Source organism: Phyllobates terribilis, unplaced genomic scaffold (genome assembly GCF_046119375.1).
Source record: "Phyllobates terribilis strain yellow unplaced genomic scaffold, ASM4611937v1 Scaffold_2__4_contigs__length_985480577, whole genome shotgun sequence".
NCBI lineage: Eukaryota > Metazoa > Chordata > Amphibia > Anura > Dendrobatidae > Phyllobates > Phyllobates terribilis.
In genome coordinates, this window is record NW_027362762.1 from 297,071,200 (window position 1) to 297,093,849 (window position 22,650).

General features: G+C 41.4%; 1 protein-coding gene across 3 annotated transcripts in view; it reads left to right on the top strand.

Moving 5' to 3' along the window:
* The window catches only part of NALCN (sodium leak channel, non-selective), an 850,352-nt gene that overhangs the window by 385,517 nt on the left and 442,185 nt on the right, over positions 1-22,650 (top strand). For all 3 annotated transcript variants that reach the window (XM_073664203.1, XM_073664204.1, XM_073664206.1), the window contains 2 exons: positions 16,074-16,216; positions 16,319-16,423. In XM_073664203.1, coding sequence (XP_073520304.1) covers positions 16,074-16,216; positions 16,319-16,423 — 248 coding nt within the window. The remainder of the gene's footprint in view (positions 1-16,073; positions 16,217-16,318; positions 16,424-22,650) is intronic.

Below are 22,650 nucleotides of genomic sequence, written 5' to 3' on the forward strand. Positions count from 1 at the left end.
CATATTTCCCAAATCCAAGCTGTATAATCTTAAATGCTTATTGGTTTGAAGCATAACAGATGTAACGTCCGTGGTTGTGGAACCACTGTGCCATGGACCATGGAGAGCGTTGGGGGGGCATGAATAGGCAAACACCTGAGTCTTCGCTAGAGCCCCTGATGGTGGGGTTAGACTTGGCTCCAGATGGACGCCAGGTGCTACTCCAGGTCAGACCTCAGACACATGGCATCTGACCCCCAAAGGGACAGGTATTATTATTATTATTAATTTATATAGCATCATCCTTTCTGCTGCCTTTTGCCTCCTTACAACGTGATTGCGGAGTGCCAGTGGTTTGCCATAGCAACTCAGGGTTTAGAGTTTTGCATTTAGCCCAAAATGTTCTACTTTGGTCTTATATGACCAGAACACCTTTTTCCTCATGCTAGATGTGTCCCCCTACATGGCTTTTTGCAAACTAAAAATCGAATTCTTATGGCTTGCATTCAAAAATGGCTTTCTTCTTGCCGCTCTTCCAAAAGGCCAGATTTATGGAGTATACGACTAAGGGCTCGCTCACACAAGCGTATAACATGGCAGAGTGCTATCCGATGTTGTATTGGATAACATTCGGACCAATGTTATACTATGTGGCAGTACAGATCTGTGATTTTTTTTTCATGCAGATTCAGCATGATATAGCAATTGCAGCATTTTGCGTGTGCATCTGATAATTGGACCATGCACACCCATAAGAGTCTATGGGTGCATGTGAAACATCGGACTGCACTCAGATGTCATCCGAGTGCAGTCCGACATCCACGGACACAGACAATGGAGAAGATGGAGAAATTAAGTTCTCCGTCTTCTCCACACATGTGCTGCGAGAATCGTATCACATTAAGATGACACTTGGCTCAATCTCTGACAGAGATTGAGCCGAGTGTCATTAGCATAATTGGCCCGATTCTCTCACACGAAAGAACATACGGCTATGTGTCCCCGGCCTTGAGCTAATTCTCAATAAGTTTGATGTGTCACATGACCCTCTTCCCATTGAAAAAAATAAAGTTGGATCCAAAATGGCCGACTTTAAAATGGCCACCATGGTCACCACCCATCTGGAAAAGTTTACCCCCTCCCATATACTAATGTGCCACAAACAGGAAGTTGACATCACCAACCATTCCCATTTTATTTAGGTGTAGCCATATAAATGGCCCACCCTGTATTTCTGAAGGTGCTATTGACATGAAATTCTCACCAGATGTCGGTAACAACCCATCCAATCCACACAGTCAAAGAAATCAAAACGTAGATGTCGATAAATTAAATTATGTGTAATAATGAGAAATGACACTGGGAAAAAGTATTGAACACATACTGTGGTGATTCCCTCCTACTTAGGTAATTATGTGCTGTTTGTACTGTATATCCTTTAGATGTGCCTGTCTATTTGCATATTGACATCTATTTGTTTGGCACACTGTTGTCTTTCTTGGATTATGTGCCATATTGCTATGTGGGGCACTAAGGATTTGAAACATTTCTGGTACCTCATAGATATGTGCGCACTATATGGGTGCATGTATACAACCTCTGAATACACATGCAACTAGGATAACAAACATTTATTAGCACTTTATAGATTGTTATCAGTATCCGTGTTTTCCCACCAATGTGTTCCAATGGTGTGTCTCACTGTTTTATGTGTTTTTAAAGCGCACATGTGATTAAGATTGTGCTTAGTAAATCACATACACTGTCAGGTGGGCCCCATTGCACTAAGTAAAATGATACCTTTGTTGATGAAATCCGTCCAGTGGTTCTTTTATAATCTTTATTTTCAGTTCTACCATAATGATATGCTCGTGCTCTGGGAAAGGACTTTAGCGAGGGCTGTAACTGGTGGTCTCATTATGTATGCCTATCTCTGGTCTTTGACAGGTCAATGTGCTTTAAGTGACCTGCCTACTATTTTAAATACTGCCTTTGTAATTTCTGTGGCAAAGTGAAAATTTACATCCCACAAAATGGGCGGCGCCGCCCGTGCATGCGCAGTATCATCTTTCGGTTGCCGAGAGATGCTACTGCGCACGCGCGGGTTTCATTTTGCTTTTGGAAAAAGAATTAGGGTGCAGCAATATGGCGCCACGCATGCACAGTAGCATCTCGTGGCAATCGATAAATGTTACTGCGTGGGCAGCGGGGGCCATATTGCTGCAGGCAAGTTTCTTTTTCCTCTAGCAAAATGGCGCCCGCGCATGCACAGTAGCATCTATCGCTTGCTGATGCTACTGCGCACGCTACTACCCTCCCCCTCCTCCCCGGAAAGTGTAAGATTTGATACATGTTTGACCCAGCTCCTTGAACTGAATGATTTTTGGTTATTTTATCCCTTGTAATATACCGTATATGATCTGTGAAAAGGCACAGTATTTGAACTTCTATTAAAGTAAGTAATGCAGCTCGCTCGGCCTCTCTTTTTTAAACCCGATAGCTGTCCACCTTTATGCAAAGTTCAGCATCTTGTATAACTTTAAGTGTACCGTATTTTTTGGACTATAAGACACACTTTTTTTCCCCGAAATTTGGGAGCAAAATGGAGGTGCGTCTTATTGTCCGAATGTAGCTTACCGGTGGCGGCGGTGGAGCAGGGTCACAGGAGTCAGGGTCGCCGCTGCCTGAAAGCCAGCGGCAACAGGAGTGGGTTTATGCTGCGGGCCCTGGGTTGGGAGGAGAGGGTGTGCCAGCAGTACGAGGCAGGAGCCATTGATCTCCCGACAGTGTGCTTCAGGAAAATGGTGGCGGCTCATGCACAGACTTGGATATCGGCTCAATGACAAGCCGAGATCTCAACCACCGCATGTGCCGACGCCATTTTCCTGAAGCCCACTGCCGAGAGATCAGTGTGCACAGCGAGGAATCCGCTCCTGCCTCGCATCGCTGACACTTTTCCTGAAGCCCACCACCAATAGCGAGAGAATAATTGCTCCTTCTTCGCACCGCCGTGACAGCCCTTCCTCCCTGCTCAGAGCCTGCAGCATCGCCCCACTCCTGCCGCCGCCAGCTTTCTGCAGCGGCCACCCTGCTCCAGCCTCCTGTGACCCTGCCCAACCGCCCCACCCTGATAAGCTAAATTTGGACTAAAAGACAGACAGCCATTTTCACATTAAATGTTCCTTTTTTTCCCTATTTTCTTCCTCTAAATTTGGGATGCGTCTTATGGTCCGGTGCATCTTATAGTCCGAAAAATACAGTAACTGTTTTAATTTTTATTTCATAAATCAAAATTACACATGAAAATAAACATCTTTGTAATATATTTTATCAGAGAAATCTGCTTCTTTATCTGCCAGGACTGATCATTCATTTTTCAAATTCTATGTAAATGAGGGGCGGGAGGAGCCTTGCCTCTAGGGTCTCCCTTCTCCCTCCCATCTACATAGAATCTTTTCAGTAGCAACTGCCATCTCCTATCTCAGTAATGGGAAAAGTCTGTTTCCATTGAATACAGGTTTTACCTGTGAATTGAGAATTTAAAAAGTGAATGATCAGTCCTGGCAGAGAAAGAAGTAGATTTCTCTTATAAAATATATTACATTTCTTATTTTCTTGTGTATTATTAATTTATAAAATAGAAATTAAAATGATGGTTATTCTTTTAGCATGTGGCTCTTTTCTTTTTTCATTTGACCCTGCCATTTGGGAAGTATTTTCTGACCTCTTTTGGAAGGTTCCATCATATGCTTCTATATAGGCATACAACTGTACACATTGCCAATAGGACCCCGTTGTAATGAAAACATTTAACTATCACTAAAAACACTTTTTATGTTTAACCCATAAATTAACGAAGTTCTGTAATTATTGCCTTTATGCATCATTGAACTACTGTACAAAAAGGGTAACCAACACTGCAGTCCTTTTCCTCCACTATCTGCTGATAAATTCCATCAGATATCCATCAGAGTAACTGAGACTCAGAGGAAAATAAATAAAACTAATACGTAGGTTTAACCTACTATAAGAGTGTAATATAAAATGCAACTTTATAAAATTGAGTCTCTCTTTTTGAGCCCCAATTACCCCTAATGAATACTATCACAAGATGCTGTGTGGCGGTTTAAAAAATTTACATTTGACAATTACTGTAACTTTTCTAATCATTTTTTTAATGTTTTTCGGATTCCCTTTTTTCATCTTGCAGATTCTATAAAGGGAACTGTGAATTAAAAAAAAAAACCTGTTAACGCTATTAATCCTGATGAATCTGCAGCTGAAGATATGTCTTGTTGAGGGAAAAAGTATAAAAAGTATATAGTGCTGGTTGCCCATTTTGGAGCATTAGCCAGAAAATCCATAAGAACGAGAACTAAATAACTCCTTGTTAGGGCTCATGCACACGAGCATATAAATTGGACGAGTGCTATCCAATTTTTTGTGAAAAAAAAAAAGATATTTGATATGTTATGCTTTTTAATTTTCACGTGTCTCTACGTGAACTTATGTAGTAAAGCAAGCCGTTGCAAAAAGTGAAAATAAAGGTTTACAGATGGCACATCAATGAATATTCAGCCCATGTGCTGGGAGCTTTCCCGATTGTGTATCAATACTATTTTCATGCAACAAGTAGAAAAATGAATAGCAGCACTCACCAAGTCCTTTGGCTAAAAAGTCCTTTATTTCATAGTATTCTGGACAATCAGGTGCAGCGGTCTATCTGAGGTGCTAGTTTGGACCTGTAGAAGCGTTTGTAAGACGTGAAACGGCTGTCGTCCTCTCGTCTACCCACATGTCTCCCCTGCACCTCAGATAGACCGCTGCACCTGATTGTCCAGAATACTATGAAATAAAGGACTTTTTAGCCAAAGGACTTGGTGAGTGCTGCTATTCATTTTTCTACTTGTTGCATAGATGCCATACTTTAACCTTTGCACCACCATTATTGTCCGCTACCACTGCTGGTGTTCAGCAATATAAATCTCACACAGTGGTGCCTGAAGATTTTTTCCATTCTCCTGTTGGATCAATACTATTTTCAGTTTACAATATCAAGGTGAACATGCTTTAAAAATGTTAAATATACTGCTATTCTCAAAATTCTCATTATCCCGAGAAATTAGAGGTAGTAAAACTGACTCCATAGGATTGAGATGTGACAACTTTTGCAGATTTTGAAAAATCGTAGAGTAGAAGTAGTGGAACTGAATTTTAAAAGATCGACTATCAATTTCTGCTAGTTTGTACTTTGGCCTATTCTTGAATTTCCAGAAAGTTATGAGGCTTATGTAATGACACCTTTGACATTACATGTAAGCACTCATTTTCCTGAGTACCTGTAAAATTGGATACATCTGGTTCCATATACCGTGAAAATTATCTAATTGCATGCTTATTTTAAAAGGTGATCATAGATATGTTTCAAAATTACACTATGTGATTTCTACAGTACATTGAAGTGTTCATGATTGCTTGGATTTTTCCTCATGCAGAGCTCCTTTCAAGTACCATGAATTATGTGCTGTGCAGTACTGTTAGCTGATTGGAGCGATTATTGTACAACCAAATCATAGGCAAATCATTTTGGTGATTTTCTTTAGGCAATAAACAATTTGCTTCTTTAACACTCATTCAGCTTATTTGGAAAGACAGCAGTGTTTCTTGGGAAATTAATATGTCTTATAAGCTGTAGTGCACAGAAAATGAACAGGCTGTGAGTCATGGGTTTTTTAAACTTTCGTGATTACATAGCCCCATACTCTTGTTCTCTCTAGTCGATTAGTGAATAGGACAAGCTCGTATGTACAAGTATAGAAAATCATAATGCACTGGTTGACACGGTCTAGCATTGAGAACAGCATGATTCCCACCCTTGGTCTCTTTGTGATAATCTAGCACTTAAGTAATTTTAATAACATATGTTCTTTGTTAAGCACTTAGAAAACCAAGTATTTTCCATTCAGGAGGTTAAATAATGCGTTTCTTTGTTATTTTATTCGAGCTTGAAGGAAATTTTAACTAAACTAAATGGTGTTAACTATTGTAGACAAATATTCTCATACTCATGTCTACTTCCTAGACAAAATGAGACTGGTAATGCTAATATTTACTCCCTTTTGCTTGTCTGTGTGAATGCTAAACTTTTCCAAAACAGGAGATACATCATTTCTAAGGATGCCCAAGTAAATATTCCGAATAATCAGATATACCAGATGGTAACAGAACTCACATTTTAAGTTATTAGGTCAGTAGTCAAGGTTCACACGTGACTCAGAGATGCTGAGTTGCACAGCATGACATCTAAATCAAGAAGAAATACAGCACAGTGTGAAAAAATAAATCCAGGACTTAGTTGTATACTTTAAAAACGCATACAGAAACCTTCCTCTGGCATCCAAAAGCCTTACTTTTAGCATGTGTAAGATAAGGATGCCCATGGAGTTGAGATAGTTCTCAGCAAATGTCTGTTTAACCAACGGGTATTCTTCCCGACTCCCCTGTACATACTAGGTTTGGAGGAGAATTCCCATCTCAGGAATTTTTATCTTCAATCTATTGATTGAAGCTAAAAAATTACTAGCTTCAATCAATAGATTTACAATCGATTTACCTCCAGTTGGAACAAACGAGGTAAAGGGCATGCTTGAATTTTTTTCCTCTGCAGTTAAGGGAGAGTTGGAGGCCCCCATACATAGTAGTCAATTGCCACACTTGGAATAACAAGAGTGCCAGAAAATGCTGAGATATGAACTTAGGATCTCCTATTTACTAGACAGGCACTTTAACCAACTGAGCCATAGCGCATGTAAAGCTCCACACTGAGAAGAAGAAAGCAAGGCATTGCTGAGTTTCATACTCAGGATCTCCTATTTACCAGACAAACACCAACTAACCAGAAGGCCATTGCTCAGTGGCATAGATAGTAAAAAATAGAAATTCTGCCAACCGTGTCAAAATTTATTATATCAGACCATTTTAAAGTGATGACATGAGCACGATCCAACAGAAGGCAGTGAAAGCGCAGGGAGTCTTTCTGAAACTAGATAGCAACACTGTATACAAATCTGAGAAAGCTTAATGCTCTTTGTGGCATAGACAACTGGATAGCTGAATGGAAGAACAGGAGTTAGAGGCAGAGTAAGGTGGGCACAAGTTATGCTTGCTGTACATGTCCAATTTCATCTAGACAAGGCTTTAAATGGAATCTATCAGAACCATCTCCCAAACTGTTTATATGACCATGTTTCCTTCTGAAAGATAATGCTATTCAGTATCTTTCCCAATGCAGTCTGTTGCTCCCTGATGGAAAATTGCTATTTTACTTCCTATACAAAGAAGTGCTCTGGGCGTGTCAAAGCACTTCCTAAGCCTTTGACTTTTTGGTTCTATTTCCTGCCCAGCCCCACCTTCTTCTTCTTAACTGATAGCTCAGTGGCTGTGTAGTCAAGTCAATGAGATATCAGCCAAGCAAAGGAAGGTGGGACTGGTTGAGAAATAGAGCCAGGAATGAAGAGGCTTGGGAAGTGCTCTTACATTCCTAGAGCAATTGAGTCTCATTTACATATGAATTAAAACAGCAATTTCTAAGTCAGACAGCAACTTAATGATGACTTGATCTTTCACAGAGCAACTTGACCATAAAACAGTTTGAGTGGATGGATCGTTCTGACAAATTTTCTTAAGTGAGATGAGGTATACAAACCTACCCTACTGGAACGGTGACATAATTCTTATATCCATTACCTGGAAAGTGAACAGAGATGTACAGCTTTGCATTGCTCTTTAAATGTAACCAAGACAGAGTTCCATTCTGTGTCATGCCCCTCTGATTTTTTTTATAATCCGTTATAAAAAGTTTAAGCCTATGATTAATTCAAGTTCTCTGAGGCTTTGTGTTCCTTAAATAAATACAGATAACAGTGATTTCTATTCCAGCAATGTAAATAAAACTTATACACAGGTAATAGAACTGCAGATAATTGAAACAGCAGACATAATTTAATGAAGTTTGATACAATAAATAAGTATTGAATAGAAAATTGTTAAATATTAAGCAGCTGTACATTTTCATTAAAATGTATTTGCTATTCTGTTGTCTGTTCTAATGCCACTGAATACAGATAATTACAGCCACTAAGTAATCTGCCCATTTTTATTTCCTAACTCCAGCTACAGCAGATTTATAATCTTTAAATTATAGGATGCACTATTTTTAAAACTATTGCATCAAACTTTGCTCATTGTTGTAGATAAATTCTTAAATTTTCATTTGTTTTCTTTGTCAAATGATGGTTTGATTCAAAAGAGAATTCTCAATTCAAAAGGAACTGAGGAGATAGGATTGCATGAAAACTCAGCTATGAGTCAACAAAAATACTTGAGCATGCCCTCATCATCTTTTGCCTGGTTTACTGCCACATCCTCTTCTGTAGCCTCCTGCATATATTTACTTGGTCATATATATTGTAATAGTTTTTTTACTTTATGTGCTTATGTCATGTGTTATATAATGTAAAACTTGTTTGCACATTTTTCATCTATACAACCGTCCCCTATTTATTAGCTCTTTAAAAAATGATTCCTAGTATAGTATAATTACCGTAAACTGCATGCTACCATTCCCTTGTTATCATTTTATAGTGTGTTAAGTATGAGCAGTATATTATATGGTCAAATAGTGAATTGCAACAATCAGAAAGGTTAAAAAAGAGACTCAATGCCATGAAGTTATCAAGTTCAGCCAGCAATCCTCCAGCCTCAACACACTTTTCAGCAATAAAAAAAAAAACTTTGAAGTATTTTACTCATATTATTGGGGGGGAGGGGAATCTCTAAACACCTTATATAGCAATAAAAATAAATATCTTTAATAATCTCTCTCAAGGCATGTTAGTTATGCCTCATTTTGAATGTCGTAAACTTAAAACGCAAAAAAAAACAATAGCTACATTGCAGTTTTCTTCCAACACCCCCAGAAAAGATATATTCTGCTTTTTTCCTAAATGTGTGTTTTGAAAATTCATGGGGTAATATTTCTCCTTGCGGAGAGTGACATGTTAAGCACGTCAGGTGAGGAGACTTTTAAAGCTGCAATGCTTCTCTGGGAAATATGCAAATTGTCTCTTCAGAGAGGAAGAGAACTGCAAGGCTTGTTAAAGGGTCATTATTGACTTTTAGGATTGCTACTTCCTGTAGGTGGCACTAGAGTTCTAGTCCTCTTCCTCTCTGAAGGGACAGTTTGAAAATTCATAAAAAAAAGTTTATATCTGTTATGATCTGCAACAAGTACTAAGGAAAGATAGGGGAAAGCTGCCCCTACAGTAAGACTAAGCTGAATCCCTACGATGTAGCGGGCTGCCTGTTCCTAGCTAACAGACCCGCCTTAGTCCTCGGCTAGTCTGAACGAAGACCTATAGCATAAGGGGAGGGGTCCCTAAAAGAACTAAGGACTGGGACAAAAATGTGACACCTCCTAAACAGAGAAGTTGTTGCAGAACACAAAAAGACAAACTGACAAAAAGGTACCAGAAGGACCAAGCGAAGTGACAGAGAAAGGCACCGAAGCACCTGGCTAGAGAAACAGTCAAACACTGAAGTCCAGCACAGCCAAAAGGGCAGAGCTGGAATATAAAGGCAGATGGTCACGTGACCGCAAAACACAAGATGGAAAAAAACAAACAGGAGGGTTCTAACGATATCCTTAATGAGTTGTCCACCATTGGACAGCTCCTTCTTAAGTGCCCCATCCTGGACCGATGCCGCACCTTTAATGTTTGTGCTGTGATATCAAAAGTTTTAAAACTGACACATATTTTTGTTTTCCCAAACTTTTCTGCTTTCTTACATAAGCGTTTTTACATCTTTTAGTCAGATGTTTCTGTGGTTACTGAAGTTACTCCTTTAACAGGAATCTGTGGAAGACATTAGGGATGCAAAGAGATGGAGGAAGTTTCAGCCTAAAAGCCACTGGGTTGAACACTTCCAGAATCTCATGGGGACCCAACTTCGCCGACGGTACTTTAAGTTTAATATTTTTGGATGACAACCAAACATTATCACCTACTTTAAAGACTGGACCTGCTGAATCTTGAGTGGTTCCAATATTCTTCTGAACCTCCCTCCAGACATCCCCAAGTTTCTATATGGTGACCTCCACTCCAGGACATTCAGAACTTATCCTACAAAATTCACGAAAATAGGGATGAAAACAATAATTGCAAAAAACAGCTAGCTTCCAGTGGACTGATTGACCCCACTGTGAAAGGCGAACTCAGCAAGAGATAAAAATTAATACCAGTCCTCCTGCTGAGCCGCAACAAAACACCTTAAAATTTCTTCCAAAGATTGATTTGTCCTTTCTGTCTGACCATTGGTTTCAGGGTAGTAGGCAGAGGAAAATAACAAGTCAATCACCAGTCTATTTCAAAAGGCTCTCTAGAATTTGGAGACAAATTGCACTCCCCTATCAGACACAATGTTAAGAGGAATTCCATGTAATCTCATAACATGACAGATAAACAACCTTGAGAGTGTCTCTGCATTAGGTAACCTTGACCAAGGAATAGAATGAGCCTGTTTACTGAATCGGTCAACCACCACCCAAATAACCGTTTTCCCACCAGACAGAGACAAATCCATGATGTAATCCATGGACATATGAGTCCACAGTCTTTCTGGAATTGGCAATGGAGCCAATTCCTTGGCCGGCCAGTTATGACAGACCTAAGCACGTGCTCAAACTTTACAAACAGATACAAAATCATTAACATCTTTACTCATAGAAGGCCACCAAAAAAGCCTGTCATTAGTTTCCTGCATAGCTGTGACCTCAGGATGACCGCTCAAGATGGAACCATGAAAATCCTGCAACAGAGACAATCTTAGGTATACAGGTACAAATAACTTGGACCCTGGAGTTTCAGAAGGAGCAAACGACTGGACTTGATGGTTCTCCGCTTCCAACTCCGAGAATACCACAGAAACCACAATTCCTTTTGGAAGGATGGAGGTTCTGAAGGAGAAACTGAATCAAAACTGCATGATAATGCATCAACCTTCTCATTCTTGGATCCTGGTCTGAAATTTAATCTAGAGAAAAATAAGGACCATCTGGCCTGTCAAGGAGTTAGCCATTTAGCTGATTCAATATAAGCTAAATTCTTATTGTCTGTGACCACAGTGACTTGATGAACTGCCCCCTCCAAAAAATTCCTCCATTCCATTCCTTATTTAACTGTGAATAACTCATGCTTCCCCACATTATAATTTATTTCTGCAGACAAAATTTTTCTTGAAAAAATTGCACATGGCCGCAAATTGGTGAGAGTTTTGGAACCCTCAGATAAAACGGCCCGACCTCCAAATCATTCACCTTCACAATGAATGGTTCTTGAAGATCGGGTTCGATTAGAACAGGAGCAGACATAAAACACTCTTTCAATTTCTTAAAAGCCATAATAGTATCCGGTGGCCAAACTTTGAGATCCGTCCCCTTATATGTGAGGACAGTAAGAAGTTTAGCAATCTGAGAGAAACCCCTAATAAATTTTCTATAATAGTTGGCAAATTCTAGAAAACGTTACAACGCTTTTAGGTCACTAGGTTGAACCCAATCTATTATGGCTTGCACCTTCCCATGATCCACCTTAAATCCAATAGCCGATTAAATAAACCCCAGAAATGAAATTTCCTGAACAGAAAAAATACATTTCTCAATTTTAGCAAACAAAGAATTCTCTCTCAAACTTTGTAATACTACACGGACATGTTCCTGTTGAGATTCCCAATCTGGCGAAAAAATTTAAATATCATCAAAATAAATCACAACAAATCTCCCAACGCAATCAGAAAAAATATCATTCATATAGTTTTGAAATACTGCTACCACATTGGTTAACCCAAATGGCATGACAAGATTTTTGAATAAGCCCTCAAACATTAAAACACCGTTTTCCACTCATCACCCTTCTTGATGAGTATCAAATTGTAAGCCGTTCTCAAATCAAGCTTAGAAAACCAATTAACCTCCATAAGCTGATTATAAAGGTCCGGGATGAGTGGAAGTGGGTATTTATTCTTAACCATGATTTTGTTCTCGTCTCGGAAATCGAGGCAAGGACGAAAGCCACCATCTTTCTTTTCTGTAAAGAATAATTTTTCATGGCTGTATGTTCAGGCTCAGAAAAATTGGAAAGGCGAACTTCAGGTAGTTTGGCATTAGCGACAAGATTAATGATTAATAGCGCTATCATAAAGATGATGGGGAGGTAATGTCTCCATCTCTTTTTCCGAAAACACATGTCCAAATTCTTTGAGGTACCCTGGTAGACTCTCCTTACTGTATGTACATATTTGTACAGAAATTTAGACATTTCTTATGACTATTGAGGCTACACTTAATCTCCTTCTGACATCAATCAATAACAAGATTGTGAGTAAGCAGCCATAGAAGCGCCAGTACCACCCCAGAAAGTAAATTATCCAAGACAAAACAAGAAATGGATTTAGAGTGAAATGCTCCCACTTGAAGCATGAACTTCACCGTTACCCATTTGACAAAGTTCTGAAGTAGCGGTGTTTTGTCAATAGCAAAAATTTGAATGCGTTTTTCCCGACTAACTGTCCCTAATCCTAATTTCAGAACCTGTCCCGAATCAATAAAGTTAGCTGGAGACCCGCAATCAATGAAAGACAATGCTGGCAATGCTGGCTTCTTGAAGAACGATTAAAGCAGTACTTAATCTGAGGAGAAAAAAGGTACCTGGAAGTCTGGATGACCCTCTCAACAATCACCCAGACTTAGACTTTTTGCCAACGGCATGCTTGCTTGAGGGCGAGTTTGACAGCCCTTTAAAAAATGTCCTAAAAAATGTCCTGCAAGACCAGAGTATAGATAGATAGTCAAAGATCTTGCTTCCATTTTTTCTCTACTGCACAAAAACTGGCAACCCCAACCACTATTGGCTCCACCTCAGGTAAATGGACATGCACAGGGCGATTATACAAGGCACCCTACTGTCTCTCACGAATTCTGCGGTCCATGTGTATGGCCTGGGTTATGGCCTCCGCCAAAGAACAAGGGGGATCATGAAGAGACGGAGTGTCTTTAAGAGATTCAGAGAGACCTTTGTGGAATTGACACCTGAGAGTCGCATTGTTCCATTGAACTTCAGTGGAAGTGCCGCTCCCCTGTATCAGGTTCATGATCTTAGCCTCAGCGATCTGGATTCTGTTAGGTTCAGAATAAATTAACCCTAAGGCGTCAACAGAAACTTGTTCTGGGGCTTGTGGGGACAGTAAAAATGCCCTGTTCGGAGGACCCCCTCACAGGAGGGACATAATTATTCCTGCCCTTTGGGGTTCAGCCCTGAAGCCCAACGTTGCAGGGCAAAAAATAACCTACAGCTCTCCCTGAATACCCTAAACTGATTCTTCTCTCCTGAAAATTTATCAGAAAGGGTCATCACAGAATCAGAAGAGGTCAACTGTTACTGCCAGCAGTGGAGAGCTATAGGGGGCTTTCATGAAAAGATACCTGGCCCTGCAGCTGTAACTGCAATGATTCAAGGTTCTGGTGCTCTTTAGCCAGATCTTGAATCATTTGGGTCAGATTCTCCACCTAATCACCAAGTGTGTGAATGGAATCAATACTGGTGAAAAATTGTATACAGCCAGTTGTAATGTGACGCTGAGTCACTTCTCACGGACAAGCCATGAGCAGGGGAGTCAGGGAGTCTGAGGTCAAAAGCCGGGAGGGTACATCAAAGACAAAGAGATAAGAAAACTGGGTAGTCAGAGGCAAAGTCCGGGGTGAGGTAACTAAGGTCAGAGTGCGTCAAAGGCAAAAGGAATAATACCATCAAGTAGTCAAAAGGCAAATCCAAGGTCTGGCAAAAAAAGATCAGAACGTAGAGCAAACACACCACAGAGCAACGCTACAACTGGCAATGTTCTGATCATTGCCAGTCAGCTAATCACCCTGAATGGGTGACAGCTCGAGGAAACCTGCCAGGCCTGATTGGACAGCTGGCTATCACTCACAATACAGACAGCCCAGAACGCCCTTGATCCTATAGGGCAGCTGAGCTGTCACTCACAGCTTCCTTAGGACAACGTGAGTGCTGGAATTGTGACACTTACATTGGAAACGAGACTTCAGGCCTCCGCATAGAGCATAGAATGAGCCGGCTAGTCGCAAATGCTGTGACATCGCTGAGAAGCAGAGAAGAACGGCACTGGATCCCGTTGAAGGCGGTGGTTGATAAGTTTATGAATACATTCACACTACATTACTTGCACATATACACACATTTAATGAATTAAAAACTTAATAGGAGTGCTTTTTTAAGGGGTTTCACATGCAGCAGCATATATTGCTTCTGAATGAGAATTATTTTTTTATTTTATAGCTTCATAGTTTTAAGGTTAAAAGAAGATACAAGTCCATGGAGTTTAACCTATAATCTAACGTTGATCCAGAGGAAGGCAGAAACCATCAGACAAATGACAATTGACCCATAGTAGGGGAAAATTTCTGACTTTACTTACAGAAATTAGACTAATTCCCTGGACGAATGTCCCATCACAGATTCTACTACCCATACCTTATAATATTATATTTATGGAAAGAAGGCATCTCTGAAAGTTGCTGTCAGTATCACAGAGTATACCATTTGATACAGAGTTAGATTTATTTTTACTGCTTTTGAACTTACATAAATACACTTCCAGCAAATGCTACTCATGGAAGACAATGTCAAATTCTGTTATTTTTGGTTATTTTTTGAGTATTGTGGGAGATTTGCTGTATAGCAGTAGGCAAAATTAGATCGATGCAGTCAGAGACAGTGACACACAAGATCTATTCAAAATAGGGATTTTCCTTTGCTTTATTTTGTTGTACAAATTAAATGTATAGACTTTACATTTAGGCACAGAACACAAATTAACTCCTGCTCTATTGAGCACTGACTAAACATCAGCTTTAAAGACTATACCAGTGGTATACTACCAGCCACGTTTAACGGAAGGAAAAATAACGTATGGTATCTTTCACCAACACGGCCAATTTAGTAAGGTGTTTACATCAGAATTCTGGTGGAAAATGCCATTAAAACTCAAAAAATATTTGTGCAATGCAGAAGCTGTGCAAAAATTGTACAACTTTTGACATTTTCACATCAGTGACAGTTGTCTTTGCCTAAGTGGAAATTCATTAAAAAATTTACAAATTCTGTCAGAAACGTACTCCGTACTTACTAAAGTACATCCCTGGCAGAGGCACACGGCACTTGTAAGATGGACTTAATGCATTAAATGGCTTGTGCCTTCTAACGAATTAGGCGCATCTTACTGCTGCATGTCCTTTTATTAAGACTGACATGCACAATGCTGGTCTTAATGAATTGCCAACCAAATGTCCTACTGGAGGACTTAATGAAAGTTCTTAGCAAACTATACTTTGCTAGGGATATCATAGATTCCTTGTAGCTCACCGAGCTGTTCCTGGGTGAGATATATACCTCCTGGAACCTATTATACATATGAGAGGAGTCATGGGGAAATATAGTAACCACCAACCCCTTGTTCTGTCATTCTCACAGTATATCCCATCATTAGTACCATGCTCACTCTCATCCTCTTTATCAACACCCCACAAGTACAGAATAAGCTCCACAGCTTCCTCGACTATGAGGAGTAGTGAAAAATGACACACAAGAGAGTCACAGTGAATCTTTGCTTTTGCATTTCTTATTTGAAGAGCACCTGTCACCTATAATTATTTTTATTTTCTTTCTGCACATAGAAATTATTAAAATAATCTATACTTTAGCATTATTATGCAGCTTGTCATTTAAGCAATAATTATTCTCCATTTTCTTCTATTCATCCAGTATTTCAGTACATTTATGAATGTAAATCATGCTTGCCTATTGTTGTCTGTCATATATGTTGGATAGACATTGAATGCATTATCCAGACTGTGAGTCATGCTGCATGATGGAGTTTCTGTGAAAGGAATATTATCGGTGCATTGTATCCAAGGATACCACGGCTGCATAGTTTGCTAAAGACCTGTTTCTCTCCGGCAGGAACCAGCATCTTTACCGTATATGAAGCTGCCTCTCAAGAAGGGTGGGTTTTCCTTATGTACAGAGCAATTGACAGTTTCCCCAGATGGCGCTCCTATTTCTACTTCATTACCCTCATTTTCTTCCTTGCTTGGCTTGTTAAGGTATTGTATAATTTATTGCCTGGAATGTATTCATCACGTCTGTTAGTATTAAACAAATGCATATCTTCTTATTAACACCGGTAACTTTTTGTTTTTCTATAGAACGTCTTTATTGCTGTGATTATTGAGACCTTTGCTGAAATTAGAGTGCAATTTCAACAGATGTGGGGTTCACGGAGCAGCACCACTTCAACTGCTACCACCACGGTAAACTGATTCCATTAGAGCGTTATCTAATGTATCATCAAATTCCAGTTCATATTACACGATCATCATGTGCGATAGGACACAGGCCAAAGTGATACTGATCCTCTAGCGCTACATTAGAACATCTCCTATATACCCCCTGTTTCCAGGACTATTAATGTGATGCATTATGGTAGAGCCATTTATAATTAAAAACACTTCTTTTTGCAAGTGGAAGCATTTCCATGGTAGTCTACAGGTTGAGAATAAATTACAAGTTCTCACTATTTACTCTCAACAGCTGTCAGCAGATTTCAGGGTATTTTCTAGCTACCTATTTTCTAATGCACCACCACCGGTACAGACTGCATATACTATTCTGCTGATGAGAGATGATCAAATCTGCCAAGATTCAAATTGGCAAAATCAAGCAAATTTTACATGGAAATTTGAATCACAACTGAGTTTATTTAGAATAAATGTAGGATGTCAAAAAATTATAAAAAATAAAAGCTCATCTGTCCTGCCGTACCCACACCCTGCTGTCACTTAGGCGACGCACATCGTGACATTACAACATGCTCTATGACGGCACAGCGTGCAGTAACATTAGAGGCCCAGTTGAGCCAGAAGACATGTCCTGAATTGAATAGACCAAAAAGGATGTGCATAATGGGGGAAAGGGAGAAGCACAAAGGAGCAGATGGAGGGCTGTAGGAACAACAGGACAGATGAATGGTCAAGTGAGTACTGTTCTATATTATTTAACCATTTGCGTGGCCTTCAAGCAGAGTAAATTGTTTAGAATTCATATTTTGGAGAATACACATTTTTTGTTAGTTTTTAGGAGAATTCAGTTTCACTCGCAGCGGCGTACCGCCAATGGCGGCAGGCCATGCAACTGCTATGGGGTACGTGAGCTGGGGGGGCCCGATGTCAGCGCCCGCATCAGGCATCCCCCCCCCCCCCCGCACAGCCAGCGCTGCCCCCCATGTACTGTATGAAAGACCATGGGGCCGCATTATATTGTGTGGAGGACCATTGGGGTGCATTATACTGTGTGGAGGACAATGGGGGGTGCATATATTGCGTGAAGGACCATGGGGGTGCATTATACAGTATGGAAGACCATGTGGGCCGCATTACTTTGTGTGGAGGACCATGGGGGTGCATTATATTGTATGGAGGACCATGGGGGTGCATTATACTGTATGGGAACCATGGAGGTGCATTACATTGTGAGGGGGGACCATAGGGGTGCATTATATTGTATGGAGGACCATGGGGGTGCATTATACTGTATGGAGAACCATGGGGGTGCATTATATTGTATTGAGGACCATGGGGGTGCATTATACTGTGTGGAGGAACATGGGGGTGCATATATTGCATGGAGGACCATGGGGGTGCATTATACAGTATGGAGGACCATGGGGGCCGCATTATATTGTGTGGAGGACCATGGGGGTGCATTATATTGTATGGAGGACCATGGGGTGCATTATACTGTATGGAGAACCAACGGGGTACATTATACTGTCTGGGGGACCATGGGGGTCCATTATACTGTATGGACCACTATGTGGAGCCATTATACTGTATGGAGCATTATGTGGGGCCATTGTACTGTATGGAGAATTATGTGGGGCCATTATACTGTATGGAGGACCATGGGGGTGCATTATACTGTATGGAGGACCATGGGGGTGTACTATACTGTATGGAGGACCATGGGAGTGCATTATACTTTATGGAGGACCATGGGGGTTCATTATACTGTGTGGGGGACCATGGGGGTGCATAATATTGCATGGAGGACCCTGGGGGCTCATTTTATTGCATAGAGGACCATGGGAGGTGCATTATACTATATGGAGGACCATGGGAGGCGCATTATACTATATGGAAGGCTATATGAGGCCATTATAATATTTGGAGGGTTATGTGGGGGCATTATACTGTGTGCAAGCAATTATACAGTGTGAAGGTTTGTGTGGGGTCTATCTAACTGTTTGGAGGGCTACTGCAGGCCATTATACTATATGTGGGCCCATTATAGTGCATGGAGGGCTGTCTGCGTGTCACAGTTGGGGGATCATACTGTGTTGAGCTCACCATACTTTGCCTTGGGAGTTGAGGTGGGGTACAGTAGGGTCATTATACTGTGCATGTGGAGGAATTCACCATGGAGGTATCATACTGTGTTTGGGGGGCACTTTTGTTGGCATCATACTTTTTATGGGGGAAATGAAAGAGGAATCTGGGACTTCAGCAGGAGGAAAATTATTATGTAAAGGATGGAAAGTTGTGAGATCTGCTCTTCTGTGATCCCGACAATTATTTAATTTTTGTTTTTGTTTTTTTTCTTTTTTGGGGGGGTGGGGGGGCCCAATTAGAACTTCTGATATGGGGCCTCATGATTTCTATGTACGTCCCTGTTCACTCGTATAAATTTACTCATCTTTACTGCAGAACAGGAGCAGGAAATAGAGGTCCCACAAGCCTGTTTCCAATTGCTTCCTCTGACAAAATAATCTTTTGGAATAATAGCATTGAATCAGGTTATTTGCTTTATATGCAGTTGCTTAAAATAATACATATCTTTCAGACTGAACCAAATCTAACATTAATGATGAAACAAATTCATCATTATGAGCCTAAACTAAACAAAAATATAGTGTTCACTTGGGCAGATTCATAAAAAGTGTCTAAAAGAAAAATTTCTGTAGCAACCAGTCACAGCAAAGCTTTTATATTTCAAGAGTAGAATACAAAATGAAAGCTGCACTGTGGTGCGTTGCGCTGTGTGCATTGAAAAAAATACTATTTTACTTTTTCATTAATCTAGCCCATTGTGTTAAAGTGCACAAATACAGCCTGTAGACTAACCTTGTCCAAAAATGGGAGCTGTAAAGATTGCCACTCTGATACTTTGCTTTTTATACATTTTTATTTTTTTTTGCAAAGTTGAAGAAACAAGAATTAAAAATAGATAAGTGAATAATTCTAACTATAAGTAACAAAACCAGATTGAAGACTAGAATGTGCAATACTAAAGATTATGTGTATACTGGTGAGAACATTGTACTGTACAATGAAAACCCCAGTATCCCAGGGGTCTAGTGGAAAGTGTGAGTTTGGAAAGATTAGTATTGACCAGTCAGCAGATGTACTCACAAGGTGAAAGCTAAAGCTATTGCCCTTCAATGTGTGACGCTGAGTCACTTCTCATGGACAAGCCGCGAGTCGGGATAGTCAAGGAGTCCGAGGTCAGTAGCTAGGAGGGTACATCCAGGCTCGGACTGGCTCACAGGAGAACAGGCTCTTCACTCCACCTACTGTATATGAGAAGTAGTTGGTACAATACATTTATTTCATTATGTTCAGACAAGAGCATCATCTCAACATTCATTTAACAAACTACCCCGTTTATTATTATACAGAAAAATAGGTACATTTGTGAATCAGGGTAATTTGATATTTGCATGTAGCTGCACAGTGGGCTACCAGAGTCAATGTTACTGGTGGGCCCTTGGCACCCCAGTCTAGCACTGGGTACGTCAAACAGAGGGAAAAGACAAAGGTGTAGTCAGGTAACGGTCCGAGGTCAGAATACCAGGACAATAGCGGATTAGAGCAAAAGGGGTAATACAAACGGGTAGTCAATAGGAAAGTCCAGGGTCCGGCAGCAAGGAATCAGAAAGTCAGAATGCTGAGAACAAGGCACAGAAGAACAAGCCACACAGAGCTGAAAGCTATGACTGGCAGCTATCTGGGCCAGACAGCTCAGTTAAGTAGCTAAGTATTCACTGGAACAGGGAACACCTGAAGGGAGCTCAGCACTTCCCAGACTCAGATTGGATGGCTGAGTTGTCAATCATTGTACAGACAGCTCAGCACGCCCCTGCACCAGACTGAACTACTGAGCTGTGTAAGGCAGTGCTAGTCATCATACTGGAGGATACTCGCTGCACTGGGTCAATTAAAGCACACCAGGCACGTTTTTCCAGTTTTCACACTCCAGCAGTTTATTATACAACATAACTGCTATAACCGAGTCCAACTCAGTGGCTTGCCGACATATTACATATAATGTCCAGGAGCCTTTCAAGTGGCAGACAGGCCCACTTGGCTCCAGTTACAGCCCCCCAGCAAAGTCACTTATAGAAATGTCCACATCAAGCAGTGTTTTTACCTTTGCCGGGTTTTAGCTGCTTCAGACTTGTTCCGCCACCACTGTGGCTTTACGGCTCCCCAGATGGGGGTCTCCAGCCCTCGTTCCTTCAAAGGCTACTGGTATGTGGTCTCACCTCACATCCAGCCTTTGCCTTCCAGGACTCTTGCCTTCCAAGCCTCTGGCCCTCCAAGGCTACTGGGATCGCTTACACATACGGATCCAACCTCTGCCTTTCAGGCTTCACCAGGCTTCAATAGGCCTTACTAGGCCTCACACTCTAGTGGTGTCCCACACGGGAACAGGCCTCACACCTTACACACCTGTTTCAAAACTACCAGGGTTTATATATCTTCCAATGCACACAGGACCTGTGCTAATGTCACAGTCATGTGATCAGACAGACATTCTGTGTGCACAGGACCTGTGCTATGTCACAGTCATGTGACCAGTCACTTGAGGGGGAGGTACATGGTCAGCCAAAACACATCCTGGACCATTACCGTAATGCCAGAAGTCGCTGCATTACATATCCCCCCCTCTGTTCAAACTTGTGGGGTTGAACACATAATATACACAATCACATTATAACTCCAAGTTCACACAGAGACCATGTACTTGACACTTGCGCTACTCAGCCCCTGGAACCTTAGTCATCGACATTAGCCCATTCCTTAGGGACCTACCATCCGTCATTGTCACCGACTTCGTCAAGTCACATTTCCAGGTCATAACCTTGTCAGACCTCCCCCGCTCCCAGCGGTCAGTCGTAACCTTGTCAGACCTCCCCCGCTCCCAGCGGTCAGTCGTAACCTTGTCAGACCTCCCCCGCTCCCAGCAGTCAGTCGTAACTTTGTCAGACCTCCCCCGCTCCCAGCGGTCAATACAGCAGGATGACTCACACGTCCTGGTATCTAAGGTCCGGTTAGACTCCGTACTGTCCCGTACTCTAGTGGGTCGTTTGTGTGGGCCTCTCAAACCTGAGTTACTGGAGGTCTCACTACCTCTAAACCCACGCCCACTACTCTCAGGACATCTTGAAAGGTCCCTAACTTCAGCTGTAGCTGTTCTGTTATTTAGGGGGCCCTTTCTCTGTCTGGTCTCACAATTTCTAGACAGCTGCCATCTTCTGCTGCTCAGATGATGCTGTCTATCCACTCGCAGTCTAGCGAGATTCAACTGTTCTACCTCTCGCAGGTAGGTCACTCGGTACTCCATCAGCATGCGTATATATGCAAGACTTTCTTCCGTTCCTACAGAGGAGAATGACACCATGCCGTCTTCATCTGGTATCCAGTCCTGTCGATCATGTGGACTGCTTACTTTCATCACCCCAGAGTTCTTTACTATCATCTGTATGGCTCGGCCATTTCTCCCAATGAGCTTTCTCACCAGAACATGAGGCACCCGGATGACCTCTTCCCGCAGACTGTGAGCTTTTCTCATAAGCTCCAGTTGTCTAACGGCATGTTCCGTCTTCAACCGGAGAAACCGCTTCGTGCGAATACATCGCCAGTGCATGTCACTTAGGATCGCCACCCTCTTCACTGTGACTTTGGTTGTGGACAGGACCACCAGCTGTTTAGCTTCTGAGGTCGAGTACACCTTACAGGCTCCCACGGCCTTCTTAAACTGTTCATGCATGGACTCACTAGTGCATTCTTTTCTCAAATCCTCGGGTACATCTATGAGGCATTTGTACCGAGACGTTTCTGTCTCACCAGTGGTTTCCAGACGATCAACCAGCTCAGGTTTCAGGGACAATTGACTTTCAGCTTCTTCACCCTGTATGGTTCCCCTGAGCTGACTCACAGCTACAACTTCAAGAATTTTCGACTTGACCACTTTCATCTCATATTTATCTTCTGTTGACACAATCTTAGCTCTCCTCAGGTCCACCTTCTCATGGTATAAGGGAGTGAGTGCAACTTTTTTTCCCTTTTCCTTCTCCAAGGAGGCCTCGTTCACTGAGTGATACTTTGCCAGGCGACCTTTGAGCTCGAAAACTTCTTCCTCTAGCTCAGCTACTCGCCTCTCAGCAGCCCATCTCTGAAGCTCTTCCTGCTTCCACTGC